This window comes from Tiliqua scincoides, chromosome 14 (genome assembly GCF_035046505.1).
Source record: "Tiliqua scincoides isolate rTilSci1 chromosome 14, rTilSci1.hap2, whole genome shotgun sequence".
Lineage (NCBI taxonomy): Eukaryota > Metazoa > Chordata > Lepidosauria > Squamata > Scincidae > Tiliqua > Tiliqua scincoides.
The window spans coordinates 14,295,327-14,311,760 of record NC_089834.1 but is presented as its reverse complement, the minus strand read 5'-3'; the positions used below and the strand labels follow the sequence as shown (position 1 = coordinate 14,311,760).

Here is a 16,434-nt window from a genome sequence, read left to right as displayed (position 1 = left end):
AAAAATCCCTAGTAGGTAGCACACCTCTGCCAGGAACTGGGCAGGTGGCCTTAAGCGCCCACAGAAATAACCCCCTCTCATGTGTAACATGGGGATAATATACGTATGAGCCCAGGGTAGCAGGTACAGGACTCATCTAATCTCTGGTTTTCCCAATGGCTTCCTGTTTAGAGACAGTACACCTCCAGCAGGGAGCAAGAGCAGTATAGGGCTATAGTTTTACACACACACACACACACACACACACACACACACACACACACCCAATTGTGCGTTTTCCACAGGCACCTAGATGGCCACGGTGGAAAGCAGAAAGCTGAACCAGTCATAAAAACAGCCCTGCGGTCCTATTCTAGGAGGCCAATTCTGGAGCCCTGGCATTCAGGGCTGCTGTCTCCCTTGCCCGGCTTTGTGTAATATCTTCCCTTTCTGCCTGGATCTGTTGGTGCTACGTCCTTCCCAGCAACCTGCGTGCTGAATGTTAGTTTAATTAAGCCGTTCCTGCCCAACGTTACTTATACGCAACAGGGACTAAATGTGTACATCTGCGGGCTGGGCAAAAATGGGTTAAAGAATTGCCCTTGTGTTGCAGAGACAAAAAAGAAACCAGAGGCTGCCTCAAGGATGGGGGAGAAGGAACCGGAAAGGGACCGTCATTGGAAAAGCAATTCTTATTATAAATCACTCCTTTTCCATTAGCCACGTCTGGAATACAGATAGAGCTCCAACCGCCCTTGAGATGTTACACAAGAGAGCCAAATGTGGGGTGAATCCTGTCTCTGCAGAAACTGGCCGTTTCAAGTCTTGGTGAGCAAAAGAAACTCACAGCTGTTAACCTCAGGCCCACTTCAGTGGGAGACGCTCGTGAGTTCATTCCCCACTTGAAATGAATTAGCCCTGCCCCACATATTAAGACCACGTTGAGAGCAAAATCAACCGTCTCTTTCGCATCAAGATTCCCACCCTGATAAACGCGCTTTGTCTGAAAATTGGTCTGGTTTTGATGGGGTTAATTTTCAAGTGAGCACAGTTGGGGCTGCAGCCTTATTTTAAACTCCCAGTCCAGTAACAGTGTGTGTGAGGCCTCCTGGCACTGAAGGCCGTCTGCCAAATCTCTCTACCTGCCCGGATCCTAAAAGGGGCTGGAGAACACAGAGGAAGTGTGGAGGAGGAGAGGAGAGTGAATGGGCCAGAGTGTCTCCAGAGCTCCAGAGTGTCTTGCTTGAGCCCTGCCCAAGACACAGGCACACAAGTGTTCTGAATGGGCCAGCAGCTGTCTGGACTCATCTATGCTAGTACAAGCCAAGCACCTGCGCACCTGCCCCTGGCCAACGCTCGCCCCCGAGGCCGCTTACCGCAATGCACTGTCTCATGATGCACGACTGCTTCATCCTGCCGGGCCCGCCAAACTTCTTCATGTCCTTGCAGAAGTGGCACTCGCCGCACTCCGTGCGCAGGCATGCCTCGCACTTGCGGCATCGCGTCCTCCTCCGGCGCGCCCCCGCGGTCGTCCGGTTGGCTGCAAGTTTCACGGCCGAGGCGGGTCCCAGCTTCCCTTTGGGTCTTCCGACGGCCCGGTTCTGGAGAAACACAACAGGCCACAGTTAACTCCCAGCGGGTCCTGAGGAACCGCCAACATTGGAACAAACCACCGTAACGGAACACCTTTACGTTACTTTTAAAAACTGACACCTGACCTCATGCAAAAGAGGCAGCTAATAATTTAACATGAACAAAAAAACATAAGTAACTACAAGAAAAAAAAAAAAACCAGCCCAGAAATCAAAGCCAATGACAGTGAGGAATAGAAGAAGAGTGAACGCAGCATGAATACAAGGAGCACTTGTGTAGGTCTTGTGCTAGAAGGTCTTATGCTACTTCCCACATCCAGTGCAGGTACAGGTGTAAGTTCTGTTCTCTGCTCTGTGGTGTACCTGTACAGATATTGCTGAAAAATGACCAAAAGGCCAGCAGAGACCCATATGGGTAATGCTGAAAAGAGCAATTCTCCTTAAGTTTATGCATTTATAGTATTCCAAAATCCTGACAAATCCAAAATCCAGATACCTTCTCGTCCCAAGAGGTGCGGAAAAGGGATATACTCAACCTGTAACCCCTTTTGTAAATAGCAAGACCAAGGCCTGCGTTCGCCTCAAGCCACTGGGCGAGTTCATGGCAAGCAGTGAGACTGGATCCCAGGACTTCCTGCTTGGTTGCTCAGTCTCTTACTCCACAGTGTGCTGGCGTTTCAGTATGACGCACTAACCCAGCGAATTTTCAACCTTTTTCATCTCACGGCACACTGACAAGGCACTAAAATTGTCAAGGTACACCGTCCGTTTTTTGACAATTGACAAGGCACACTGCACTGACAGCAGGGGCTCACCCCCCCAGTGGCCCTACTAACAAATGATCCTCCCCCAAATTCCCGTGGCACACCCGCAGACCAACCACGGCACACCAGTGTGCCACGGCACAGTGGTATAAAATGGCTGACTAACCTGTCTGCTGACAAACCCGAGGAGCCCCAAACATTCTGGAAACTTTTTAGGGTACATCCCTTAATACACTAGTCAGGCATGCTGAGACCTCCCTATTGGTTTCCCAAGGGAGCACTACTTGGAACACAAGCAATGCTCCCCTGTAGAAGGTCAGCAGGTATCGCCCCCCTTCAAATAAGTTCCTCTGCCGTTACTGATCTCCCTGATGAGTCTCCTCCCATCACTATGCTCTGGGAGAACCTATGCTCTGTATGCGCAACCTCCTGATTTTAGAAATGGGCTATGTCAGAATGCCAGATGCAAGGGAGGGCACCAGGATGCAGGTCTCTTGTTATCAGGTGTGCTCCCTGGGGCATTTGGTGGGGCCGCTGTGAGATCCAGGAAGCTGGACTAGATGGGCCTATGGCCTGATCCAGTGGGGCTGTTCTTATGTTCTTTATGGTGGACCACTGTGAGATCCAGGAAGCTGGACTAGATGGGCCTATGGCCTGATCCAGTGGGGCTGTTCTTATGTTCTTATCTAGTGGGCCACTGTGAGATACAGGAGGCTGGACTAGATGGGCCTATGGCCTGATCCAGTGGGGCTGTTCTTATGTTCTTAAACTACAATTCCCAGGAGGCCTTGCAGGTCTTCTTGTTGTCTGGTGTGCTCCCTGGGGCATTTGGTGGGCCGCTGTGAGATACAGGAAGCTGGACTAAATGGGCCTATGGCCTAATCCAGTGGGGCTCTTCTTATGAGAAAGAGAGCCACACAGGAAAACAATTCTGCTTTTTTTCCGCTTTGTGAACTTTTAGTTGAAAAGCGGTATATAAATACTGTTAATAATAATAATAATAATAAAACAAGAGCGGGGAACAAGTTTCCACCAAGAATAAAAACCGACACTGAAAAAAACAATAGAAAGGAGAAAGTAAAAGCACCTTCCTGAATTGAGAGAACACCGATGAACCACGGAAAACTCCCCGAGAGAGACAGGAACCACCATCGCCCCAGTGTCACCCAGTGAGCGTCACTGCTGAGGGGAATCTGAACACAACCCTCACCAGTCTAGCCCCAACACACCAATCTACACACCATGCTGCCTATGAGCATTTAGGCTGCATTCTTAAACACACTATCCAGAGGAAATAAGCCCCACCGGGCACGTGGGACTTTAACTTGCCTAACCTTATGCTCTTAAGAGACCAGGCGCATGATATGGAAGTAAAAGTCGTTACAAGTTTCAGTTAGGGTTTTATCAGCAAAAAGGATGTTCCTCTTTCTGCAAAGCCCATCAGACAGGCCTTTTAAAACTGCTGGCTGTCACTACAGAGGCGCAAGGAAGCGACAAAACCACTTTGGTCCAGGAAACACAATCAGATGCTGCGAATCAGGCGAAGTGGAGAGAAAGAAGAAAAATTTAAGGTATTAAAATATTTACACCCCACATTTCCATCCTCTCTCACATACACACATTGCACCTTACAGCAAAGAGTAAGGCATGTGTAACACAGCCTCATCGGAGCCCTGGTGTGGGACTTCCTAACCTGGGTTCGCCCCAGGAAGTACACTCAAAAAGGAGCCACATTTTCAAACACAGATTTGCGGCACATGCTGTACACGTCCCAGTGTGTCCAAAGCAGGTTTGAAGGACACATCTGCACACCTAGTGTGTGAACTGGCTCACGTCCTCAGCTGGTCCCTCAAATACTGGAATGTGTCATCACAGCTCAGTACTGTGGACCAACTGCATCCCTGCAAGATGTGCACAGGATGGTAAGGAATCTGAAAATGGACCCATGTGGACTTTCTTAAGAGATCTGCCACAAAATAAAGCTAGCCACCAGCACCACACACTCTGGGTTACTTACTGATAACAAATCTAAGGTTTCTATTAGCTCCCCAAAGCAAACACATCTGTCACACCCCTGGCTATTAAAGCAATTCTTGGAACTGGGCTGGATTTGCCACTGAATTAAAGCCAAGTTAAGCTGCAATCCTGTCTGCACTTATCTAGGAGTCAGTCCCACTGAACTCAGTGGGACCGACTTCCAAGTAGACGCAGGCTTGGGCTGTTATATACGCTGTTACTCAGAAGCCAGTCTCACTACGGTCAATGGAACATGCACTTCTAGGTGTCTATAGTAATTGCAGTTTTTCTCCTGAATTTTTAGGCTCTTTCACAAAGAACCACACAATTCCGCAAAACGGTGGCAGACTCTCAAGTCTTCTCCCCAACAATTACGAACAACAAACATCTATGAATCGTACAGATAATATTTTCTTAGTTGCAGAAAAATCCCTGTGTTAACATTTCCATTTTTAGCCTGTAAACGCCACACAAAACTGGTTATGTGTGACAGGCTTTGTTAGAGGTCTTGCTCTGGGTGTCACCACCCTCTGGGGAGAGACTGGTGGGGTGGCACAGACAGGGTCTCCTTGGTGGTGACACCTCTACAACTCCCTCCTTATACCCATTTAGCAACTGTGTTGTATATCCAGGCACTGAGTTGCATTTTGGTCACCGATCAAATCATTTATGTGGTGCTTCTAATTCAGTGTTATTTTAGTACCTGACTGTACCACCTCTCCCCGTATGAATCAGTTCAGGAACTCTGTGCAACATCAGAAACCCTTCACTTCAATCCTGCACCCCCCTGCCCATGTGCAGAGTGGCAAGTACAAGCGAGGGGAGGGGCTTTTCACTGATAGCACCCAAAATCACAGGACAGTCTCCAGTAAGAGAGGTAGGCCTGGCCCCTTCGGTGCCTACATTTGGTGGTTGGCAACCTTCAGTCTCGAAAGACTATGGTAGAAGCCTACAGCACCCGGGATTCCCAGGTGGTCTCCCATCCAAGTATTAACCAGGCCTGACCCTGCTTAGCTTCCGAGATCAGACAAGATCGGGAGATAGTGTTCAGTATAGGGAGATGGTTGGCAACCTTCAGTCTCGAAAGACTATGGTATAAGCCTACAGCACCCGGTATTCCCAGGCGGTCTCCCATCCAGGCCTGACCCTGCTTAGCTTCCGAGATCAGACAAGATCGGGAGATAGTGTTCAGTATAGGGAGATGGTTGGCAACCTTCAGTCTCGAAAGACTATGGTATAAGCCTACAGCACCCGGTATTCCCAGGCAGTCTCCCATCCAGGCCTGACCCTGCTTAGCTTCCGAGATCAGACAAGATCGGGAGATAGTGTTCAGTATAGGGAGATGGTTGGCAACCTTCAGTCTCGAAAGACTATGGTATAAGCCTACAGCACCTGGTATTCCCAGGCGGTCTCCCATCCAAGTACTAACCAGGCTTGACCCAGCTTAGCTTCCAAGATCAGACTAGATCAGGAATGTGCAGGGTAACAGTTGCCTTGCCTACATTTAGGCAAGGTATAAAAACTATTTTATTTCTATGGACATATTTTAGCAGTTCAGGGTGTCTGTGGATTTAATCTGATGGCGACTTCAGAAACAGTTCCTATTATTGCTTGCCATTAGTCCTCTTCATCCGGCCATCCGGATGATGGCCGGATCCCAAAGGATCTCCTCTATGGAGAACTCGTGCAAGGAAAGCGCCCTACAGGTAGACCACAGCTGCGATACATGGACATCTGCAAGAGGGATCTGAAGGCCTTAGGAATGGACCTCAACAAGTGGGAAACCCTGGCCTCTGAGCGGCCCGCTTGGAGGCAGGCTGTGCAGCATGGCCTTTCCCAGTTTGAAGAGACACTTTGCCAACAGTCTGAGGCTAAGAGGCAAAGAAGGAAGGCCCATAGCCAGGGAGACAGACCAGGGACAGACTGCACTTGCTCCCGGTGTGGAAGGGATTGTCACTCCCGGATTGGCCTTTTCAGCCACACTAGACGCTGTGCCAGAACCACCATTCAGAGCGCGATACCATAGTCTTTCAAGACTGAAGGTTGCCAATACAATAGTCCTCTTCATGATTGCATTTCAAATCCTTGTGGGCTGCCCGGAGTACCTCTCAATATAAGAGAGTAGCTTATAAATTACAGTAATAAATATGTGCTTGAGTTTGGTTTTGCATTGCCATATTTTTTTTAATGCTGCAGGTCGCCTTGAGAACTGCAGGTAGCAGGCAGGGCATAAACATTTGAAATACACAGAGCAGATGCGACGTCCAGAAGGGCAGCTGTGTCTGTCTGCAGTAGGACACTCAACCACGAGTCCTGCCCCACCGAGTTCCATGCTCCTTGCTCCCACGTAAGTGTGTGCAGGATGCAACCTTACAGTCCAATTCTTTCCATGTTTATTCAAAAGGAGGCCCCTCCAACTTCAGCAGGATGGATACATTATACAGAGGGTTGCAGCAAAGTCCCTCAGAAGCCAACTCCACTGTGTTCCACGAACCTTCCCACCAGGCAAGTGCACCCAGGATTCCAGCCTTACTTCCAAGTTGACATGCAGACAGAGGGTCAGGCTGCAGTCCTGCGTGAGCTTACCTGAGCACCAGGGTTCACTGAACGCAGCAGGTCCTGCTTCCATGCAAACAGGGCGCAATCCTGCACACATACGTAAGGCTTGGTGAATCAGCGGGACTTACTTCAGAGTTAACATGCACAGGATCAGGCAAGAAGCTGCTACAGTTAGCAATTTTGCCTCTTTCCAGACTTGATCCCCCCCCCCAACTGCCCTCTGGCCATTAAGCCCCCTTATGCAGTAGGCTGCGGCCCATAACTCTGGCCTTGGGGTTTGGACCCCAAAGGGGTTGCGAGGCTCAGCTGTGGGGTCACAGTGTCCGGGCGAGGGCCCCCCCTCCCGGTGAAGGGGGAGGCCTCTGGTGTTCCCCTGCAGGGCCCGGGAGGGGGTGTCCCAGTCCTGATCAGGACACTGGTGTGGAGTGCTGGGAGGGCCCTGGGGTGGGTGCTGGGAGGGGGCGGCCGGACGGTGGGGCTTCAGTTCCGCACTGGCACGAAAGAGGCCGAGGGCCACCAGAGCCCTGCCAGCCTCGGGGATGCCCAGCAGAGCACCTGGCGGCCTGGCTTCCCCGCGAGGGGGCCCGGCCCCTGCCAGCCAGCCAGCCAGCCAGGGGAGGCGCCGCCTTCTGCGCGCAGAGCCCCCCGCCCGCCCGGCCGCGGGGTGGGGGCGGGCTGCAGCCCTGCCTGCCTGGCGGGGGTCCCATTGTCTCCTGCGCGCGTCTTTGCGCACCGCGCCCTGGGGACCCCCTGCCCGGCCAGCCCCCTCCCCGGCAGGGGGGGAGGGGAGGGGAGAGGAGCCCCCACCCGGCCCGCCCGCCCGCCCGCCCGACCTGCTCGGGGTCCTGCTCCTCGGAGTCGTAGCCCTCCTCCTCCTCGTCGGGGCTGCCGGACATGGCCAGGGCGCGCGGGAGGCGCCTCCGCCGGCCGGCCGGGCAGCCAGGCTCGCCTCGCTCCGCTCCGCTGCGCGCAGGAGGAGGAGGAGGAGGAAGGAGCGGCGGCGGCGCTGCATATGCATGAGCCTGGCCAGGAAGGGGCTGGCCGGGCGCGGCGCCAATCCAGAGGCGAGGCGAGGCGAGGCGGCGGCTGCCCAGCGCCAGGAAGGGGCAGGGGACCCCCTCTCCAGGCGCGCCCCGGGGCTTCCCTGGCCCCGCCGAAGACAATGGGACTGACCTCCGAGGAGCCCCGCCGGTCTGGGAGCGAGCCCACCGCCCCCGATGGGACTGCCTCTGAGGATCAGATAAGGGGGGGGGTCGCTGCCTTTGGGAGCAGCTGGTCTCCTTCCAGAAGCAGCTCAGGCAGCAGGCACGCCACCAGCTCAGGTTGTGAGATGCCAAGTTGCGGGAGGGGAGGGGGCGAGACTGCAGCAGTGGCCCCCTCTGGTCTGTTCAGTCCAGAATGGGGGGGGGCCCTGCCAGTTCTCCCCTCCTCCAGTTGACAAGCAAGAGTGGAGAATGGGTGGCCTGCAAGGGGTAAAGGCCTCCCCCTGGGGGGCTTCTCTCCACTTGAGGGTGGGGGGGCAGCTCCTCAATAAGTGGACCTGAGCAGTTGAAAGGGGCGATCTGAAGGCCGGCAAGTCAGCTGTCTTGCTGGGCTGGATCTGTGGCCTGGAGCCTGCCTGGCCACCTTCCTTGCACGTTGATTTGAGCTCCCTGCAGGATCTGCAGCAAACTAAGATCTTGAATTTCTGCATGACCCCAGCGGGAACCGCTTTCCTGGATTTGTGTGCCCAAAAGCAGGCGCCTAGTGAAAAAGCCGCCCAAAGTTACCGCTTCTTAAGCTGCCCTCCCTCTGCGGTTGGCTCCCTTGGTGCAAGGAAGATCCCCCAAATTATCACACTGAGGGGTTCAAGCCTGCCTGACCGACTTGCAGCTGCCTTCGTGCATTTAGCCCCGCTGACTTATCTGCTCTGGTTTAAAACCAAAGGGAATGGTTTTGTTGGAAACAAAAGGGGGGCGTTCCCCCCTTCATCAGTTGATTTGATCCAGGTTCAGGATTGGGCCTGTGAGCTGACCAAAAAGTAACATAGCGAGCTTCTGAGCTCTACAGAACTCCTCATCGGGCAGGTGGCAACCGAAAAGGGGTGGGGGAGGAGGAGCTGCCACTTTCTGCAGCTTTTAAGAATCTAAAGACGGAGCTGACACTCGAATCTGCCTCTGAAAGCTGTGAGATGGTTTCGGTCTACTCAGGGGCAGCATCAGACGCTGGACAAGTTCGGTATTGGCTGAGGCCTCCTGTCCTCAAATATTGGCAACAGTCTGAGCAACCAATGTTCCATCAGGGATGGGTGGAAGGTGCTACAAAGTCCCCAGATCAGGACTCTGCCCCAAGGAGCTGACACTGGCATTGCACACAGGGATGCTCACAAGAAGCCCTTCCCTTCTCCGCCTCACACCCAGCATGTCTTTTTTTTCCCATGCTCACCTGTGATTTTGTAATTTTATGGCAACTTTTACATAAGAACAGCCCCACTGGATCAGGCCACAGGCCCATCTAGTCCAGCTTCCTGTATCTCACAGTGGCCCACCAAATGCCCCAGGGAGCACACCAGGTAACAAGAAGACCTGCAAGGCTTTCTGGGAATTGTAGTTAAGAACATAAGAACAGCCCCACTGGATCAGGCCATAGGCCCATCTAGTCCAGCTTCCTGTATCTCACAGCGGCCCACCAAATGCCCCAGGGAGCACACCTGATAACAAGAGACCTGCAAGGCCTCCTGGGAATTGTAGTTAAGAACATAAGAACAGCCCCACTGGATCAGGCCATAGGCCCATCTAGTCCAGCTTCCTGGATCTCACAGCGGCCCCACCAAATGCCCCAGGGAGCACACCTGATAACAAGAGACCTGCATCCTGGTGCCCTCCCTTGCATCTGGCATTCTGACATAGCCCATTTCTAAAATCAGGAGGTTGCGCATACAGAGCATAGGTTCTCCCAGAGCATAGTGATGGGAGGAGACTCATCAGGGAGATCAGTAACGGCAGAGGAACTTATTTGAAGGGGGGCGATACCTGCTGACCTTCTACAGGGGAGCATTGCTTGTGTTCCAAGTAGTGCTCCCTTGGGAAACCAATAGGGAGGTCTCAACATGCCTGACTAGTGTATTAAGGTTTTTATTCTTGGTGGAAACTTGTTCCCCACTCTTGTTTTATTATTATTATTATTATTATTATTATTATTATTATTATTATTATTATTATTATTATTATTAACAGTATTTATATACCGCTTTTCAACTAAAAGTTCACAAAGCGGAAAAAAAAGCAGAATTGTTTTCCTGTGTGGCTCTCTTTCTCATAAGAAGAGCCCCACTGGATTAGGCCATAGGCCCATTTAGTCCAGCTTCCTGTATCTCACAGCGGCCCACCAAATGCCCCAGGGAGCACACCTGATAACAAGAGACCTCATCCTGGTGCCCTCCCTTGCATCTGGCCTTCTGACATAACCCATTTCTAAAATCAGGAGGTTGCACATACACATCATGGCTTGTACCCCGTAATGGATTTTTCCTCTAGAAACTTGTCCAATCCCCTTATAAAGGCGTCCAGGCCAGATGCCGTCACCACATCCTGTGGCAAGGAGTTCCACAGACCAACCACATGCTGAGTAAAGAAATATTTTCTCTTGTCTGTTCTAACTCTCCCAACACTCAATTTGAGTGGATGTCCCCTGGTTCTGGTGTTATGTGATAGTGTAAAGATCATCTCCCTATCCACTCTGTCCATCCCCTGCATAATTTTGTATGTCTCAGTCATGTCCCCCCTCAGGCGTCTCTTTTCTAGGCTGAAGAGGCCCAAATGCCGTAGCCTTTCCTCGTAAAGAAGGTGCCCCAGCCCCATAATCATCTTAGTCGCTCTCTTTTGTAAGCTGCTTTGACAGCCCCTTGAAATTATCAATCAAGAAAGTTTTAAAAATACGTTGCATAGTGTTTTCTGTCCTTCAGCAGCAGCTTCAGACACTAAATTACGAGCTCAACATGAACACAGCACCAAATTTGTGCTAATCCTAGTTTAAATCCAAGTCACAGTTTGAGCCTCCCACTGTAAAAACCAGCAAACCGTTGTTTAGAGATGCTCTCAGCGTCCACCTGTCCAGCTTGCTGCTCTCAAGGCCCAGTGCCCTCTGGAAGTGAAATCATAACCACAGTCTGTCCCTTCAGTTTGTCCCTTCAGCCATTGCTGTAGACCATTGGTTCCCAACCTATGGTCCGTGGACCACAGGTGGTCCGCACAACTCTAAAAAGCAATCTTCGTGGTCTCAGAAAAACAGAATCACCTTTGATCACTTCCAGCATCTCACCGAATGTGTGCTCCACCACAGACCATCAGAGAGGTCAGAGAATGGACCTGCTGCAGCCGGCAACAAAAGCATCAACCCACAAATCTTCTCTATAAATAATAAATATCTAATAAATCTTCTCTAAATATTGCAAATTTAGTTGTGTGCAGGGGGATGGGAGGTTGCATGTGGTCCATGACAATTCCAGTTTTTTCCTCAATGGTTCATGGGCTCCTAAAAGTTTCGAACCAATAGACCAGGGGTCTCCAAACCCCAGCCCAGGGGCCAGATGCGGCCCGTGGCAAGCCTATATCCAGCCCGCGGCCAGCCTCTTGTCCCCTGAAAACCTCTGGCCCACTTGGCCAAACATGACTGGAACTATGCTCTGGTTGCATCTGGAAGGTGTTCCAGGGCCAGAGAGGTGGAATGAATGATCCCATTCATTCACTTATTCACTCATCTAAGTTCCATCTCTAACTTATTTAAATAAATTTTATATTTATTTCCGGCCCTCAACGCCATGCCAGATATTTGATGCTGCCCTCTGGCCAAAAGGTTTGGAGACCCCTGCACTAGACCATCATTTTCACAAGAAGTACCTTGCAACACACATCATGGGTTTCGATTCTAGTTTGACTCTGGTTTGCCCTCAGAAACCATGGTTTGTCAATTCAGACATCATACCAAACCAATATTACGTTCCCTAACCATTGCTTGACCTGAAATCTGAATTCATGGTTACAAAACCCAGGGTTAGCTTTATTTCTCCAACCCTTGGCTTCCAATTTATTCATTTAAAAAATACTTATCTGCTGGCACATGCACAATGACATCCAAAGTGGTTTACAACTGAAATACAACACTCAGCTTGCAGTACGATCATAACAATAACAAACCAGCTGGTGAATAATTCTGCAGTCAAAACTGTGGTGACCCAAAACTGAGAACAGTCTACAAGGGAAGCTGAAGAAAAAGCCTGGTGTCATCTGGTAAGGAAAATATTCAGCACTGTTTTCCACCGACTCAGATCTTTCATTCACCTGGGTTGGTATTGTCTTCCCAAGGGGGTCTTTCCCAGCCTATCTAGAGATGCCACCAGCGGCTGATCTGGGAATCCTTGGGGTACAAAGTGTGTGGTCCTGAGCCATTATGGAGATAGCCTGGCCCCGGGTCTTTGCAGTCCTCCGCTCCAGAAAGGACAGGATGTAGCACCTAACCTCCCCACAGACAATGGGAGTTGACTCCAGAAGAAAATGCATGCATCTAGGCAAGGATCAGTCTACGCTCCCTTGCCTACTCTGATCTCTGCCATAGAATGGCTTTCGAGATACCTGCCTGACTGCATCTCTTCTACCCTGGAAAGTGGTGCTAGGTGAGAGGTTTTGCAGTTCTGCCCAACTGTCACAGTGGACTCATGCCCAGCTGGGTGCCAGCCAACTCTCCAGAAGGTAGCAATTTTAGTATCAAAGAAAAGTCACTGAATCGATTTCTGCTGAGATCTCCTACCTTCGCATTTTTCTTTGGCCAGGACACCACGGGGACTCCAGAAATGGCGAGGTTCTGGTCATCATCTGCATGGTCCTTCAGGATGTTCTGTTTTGGAAGGAGAATAGGCTCATTAAAGTGGAGGACACAGAACCTGTCCAGCATACCAGGATGAAAAGGACGCATGATTTCCACCTTGCACCAAAAAGCCACAGCCCAAAAGGTTATAAGCTTGCTCTTTGGATTCCAATGTGCTTTTTTTTTTTAATGGTTTATACCCACTTGCAGATGAGGGTTTAAGATCATGAGAGAAGATTCACAAAGGACACAAGTGCTTTTTTAATCCTTAAGGCTGGTTTTTCTTTTAAATTTGTGAAACAACCCATTTTTGGTTGGAACAACAATTCCCAGTAAAAAAAACATGCCTCTCAACCTTGATTTATCTGGACTGGTAGTTTTGTGGTCATCTCTCCCTGCAAACCAGTGTGTCTGGTTTCCATCTTTATCATGGAGAAACACAGAACTTGGGGCTGCCCACGAAGGTGTGATATCACACAGACCACAAAAGGATGGAAATGGAATTATTTTAAAGAACAACAACATAGGGCGCAATCCTAACCCCTTATGTCAGCGCTTTCCAGCACTAGCATAGCGGTGCCAATGGGACACGTGCTGCATCCTGCAGTTGGGTGTCACTCACGGAGGCCTCCTCAAAGTAAGGGAATGTTTGTTCCCTTACCTCAGAGCTGCATTGCCCTTATGTCAGTGCTGAAAAGTGGATTAGGATTGCGCCCTTTGTTTTGCTAGAAACAAGTGATGCAGAAGGGAAACGGCTTACTTTCAAACCCCCCCCCCTTTCAAATCACTGCACAACCCAACATTTCTGTGAAGCCTTTGGTACAACCCGCCAGTCCCCAAAACCAACTTATAATCTGGCCAAAGTACAGGTAACTTAAAATATGATAGACTCCAGCCTTGTTGATCATCTTCCTCCCTCCTCTCTGTTGAACTTTTAGACAGTAAGGGTGCAATCCTAACCCCTTATGTCAGTGCTTTCCAGCTCTGGCATAGTGGTGTCAATTAGACACGTGCTGCATCCTGCAGTTGGGTGTCACTCAGGGAGGCCTCCTCAAATACCATGTGACTATAGTAAACATGATCCTCCTCCTTGCGGTGAAAAAGTGAAGCATTTGTGAGAGTATGAAGAGGTCAGAAGTCAGGTCTCCTTGTCAAGAGTACCTTCTTACTCAAGGCCGCTCAGACAAGAGCATTGTAAAAGCCTGTTCCTCTTTAAAAAACTACCTGAGACATCGCTACATCCCATGGCAGTGAAATCTATCTACAAGTATATTGTGTGCTGAGAGGAAAGAAATGCTTTCTTTCGTTGGTCCTCCACCTGCAGCCAATCAATTTCAGGGGATGGCCAAATTCTTGTTATCCAAGAATACAGTATTCTCTCTGCCCACTTTCTTCCCAATTTTACAAGTGATTGTAAACCCAACCTCTTCCTTGTCCTTTGGCCTACCCTAAGAAGCCCCACCACTTTCCGGGAAGGTGTCCCGGAACCTTTTATCATTTCGTCTGCCCCTTCCCAGCTCCACAACAGGCTCCTGTTTCAGCCCACACAGCCTGTGACTTGGCAAACATATATCTGCAGACCTTCATATCCTCAAGGAGGGCCTGGGGATCTTCAATGCCTTCTGGAACACACTTCTTGTTCTCAGGTAGGGATTCAAGTTTTTCAACCAAGGCCTTCAACCCTTTCAGTTCAAACTCTGTCAGGTGAGTCCATTTGGCAGAGACCTCCGTGGCTGGAGACCCCGTGGGCGTTTTGGGATAGTCTGCTGGGGTCGACTTGATACTTTCGTCCGACTCGTTAGACAAAGTCCTTTTGAGGTACCGGGCAGCTGTCAATTTTTGCTTCCACCCCAAAATCTCCTTTCCTTCTGAATGTGTGCTGTTCGGAGAAGAGGAGCCATCGGCTGAGACCTTGGGGATTTTATCTGAGGTGTCCTCCTTGTCTTCCCGGGTGTGAACATCACATGATTCATCATCCATGTCTACCCAGGAATCTGACGAGAAACTGTCTAAGCTTCGTTTCCTTGTTGCATCTGGGGGACACAAGAAAAAGAATTAAAACCCTCCCAAACTTTGCACTCAAACATGGATGTAAAGGATGCGGGTGCACTGGCTTTCAGAAACAGGAAGGGCCACAAAAGCTGCCTGTTCAGAGCAGAGTCTGGCCTAGACAACAACAAGCTTTCCTGGATCTAGCTTGGCCTGACTCTAGGCTTTGTTCCCTGTGTCATGAATATGTACAGTTTAGGCCTAGGTTAGCACGTGAAGCCTGAACCAAACTAAGTCAGTAACGGAGAAGTGGCTCTCAGTTCCTAGCTGCAAGAATGTGAGTAAACAAACACAAAGATTGTTGTCTCTCCTTTGCTGGCCAGAAAGGACAGACAATAAGAATTACAACCCCTTGGAATATTTAACACCTCAGTAGACTGAGGGGCGCCTGATCAAGCGTGATGGAGTGCAGCTATGGATCTCCATTTGGGAGGGGTAAGAACCAGGAGGGCTGGCAACCAGACCCACTCCAAGAAGGTTCTGTCCTCAAAAGTTTCTGATGGGACAGTCTAAATAAGTGAAGTCACCTCAGTACTATTAGCATAAGTATATTAATGAGTGCCCCAAGGGGTGTGTCGCTTCTTCTTGGGCAGAGTTTTTGGGTGCAACATCCTGCACGCTAGAGCTCCATTGTCCACCATGGGCACCTAGCCCCATAGGTAGCCCTGGAGCTAAGAGATCTACAAGAGTAACTGACCCAGGTGAGAGATATGGATTAACAGAGATAGCCAGCTAGCTTTGTTATTTTATTGCTGATATGTTTCCTAGATGTTTATGCCTCTAGCATTTGCTGCCTTATTGTAGAGTGTGTAACCTTATGTACTTAATAAACTAAAATCTCTTTTACCAAGTTGCTTCATTGTCTTTTGGGGACAAAGGTTCAGAATCCTGCCTAGCTGTTCAGCAAGCTACCAAGTGCTCATTGAGGTCTAGTAACTTGAGGACTGAAGCTTTAACTGGAGAAAGAGCTCAGTGCCTGCAAGGGATAGAGTTAAGCCTAGAGGGTCTCAGTGTCCCTGGACTGAGGCACTGGCACATACAGGGTGGTGGCAGTACTACTGAACAGGGGGGCCTTGAGGGCTTTAGGGTTCAAGAACCAAGAACTCTGAGCACCCCAAACCCTCCTAAGTTTGCGACCTACTGGATTTGCCCCTATTCAACAGCTGCCCATGGCTTAGTCCTGACACCTGTTGTCAATGGGGGATGTCACTGGATGACAACAGTGGTGGGGGTAGAGGCAATGCACCTGAAGCGTGGCTAGCAGCACGCCTTGGACCTTATAAGACTTCTGAAGAGGAGAAGACTGAAGGGCAACCAGAGGCCATCACTCCATCTCCCCTCCTGAGGGCAGGAGCTCACCTCCACTACAGGGGAACCCAGGGCCCACCCTTCAGAAGCTCCATTCTGGTCTTGGACAGTTTCTCATCATGCCTGGACCCTCAGGAGCGATAGCGACCGACCACACAGAGGCCTGCTACTCAGTACCTGTCGGCAATCTGAGGCCTCCCCTCCATCCGGCTTTCGCTGGAGGAGAAGGCAAGCCAAATGCATGCTCGGGGTCAGGATACTGAGTAGATCTAGGAAGAGCTGGCCCCATCAAATCCAAGTCCCTGGCTGCTGGTGCCACAGCTCTA

General features: G+C 50.4%; 1 protein-coding gene across 6 annotated transcripts in view; it reads right to left on the bottom strand.

Annotated features, from left to right (window-relative positions):
- Positions 1-16,434, bottom strand: part of KDM2B (lysine demethylase 2B) — a 69,020-nt gene that overhangs the window by 15,080 nt on the left and 37,506 nt on the right. For all 6 annotated transcript variants that reach the window (XM_066609640.1, XM_066609634.1, XM_066609635.1 and 3 more), the window contains 3 exons: positions 14,333-14,784; positions 12,695-12,781; positions 1,356-1,580 (listed from right to left, as the gene is read on the bottom strand). In XM_066609640.1, the coding sequence (XP_066465737.1) occupies positions 1,356-1,580; positions 12,695-12,781; positions 14,333-14,784 (764 nt within the window). The remainder of the gene's footprint in view (positions 1-1,355; positions 1,581-12,694; positions 12,782-14,332; positions 14,785-16,434) is intronic.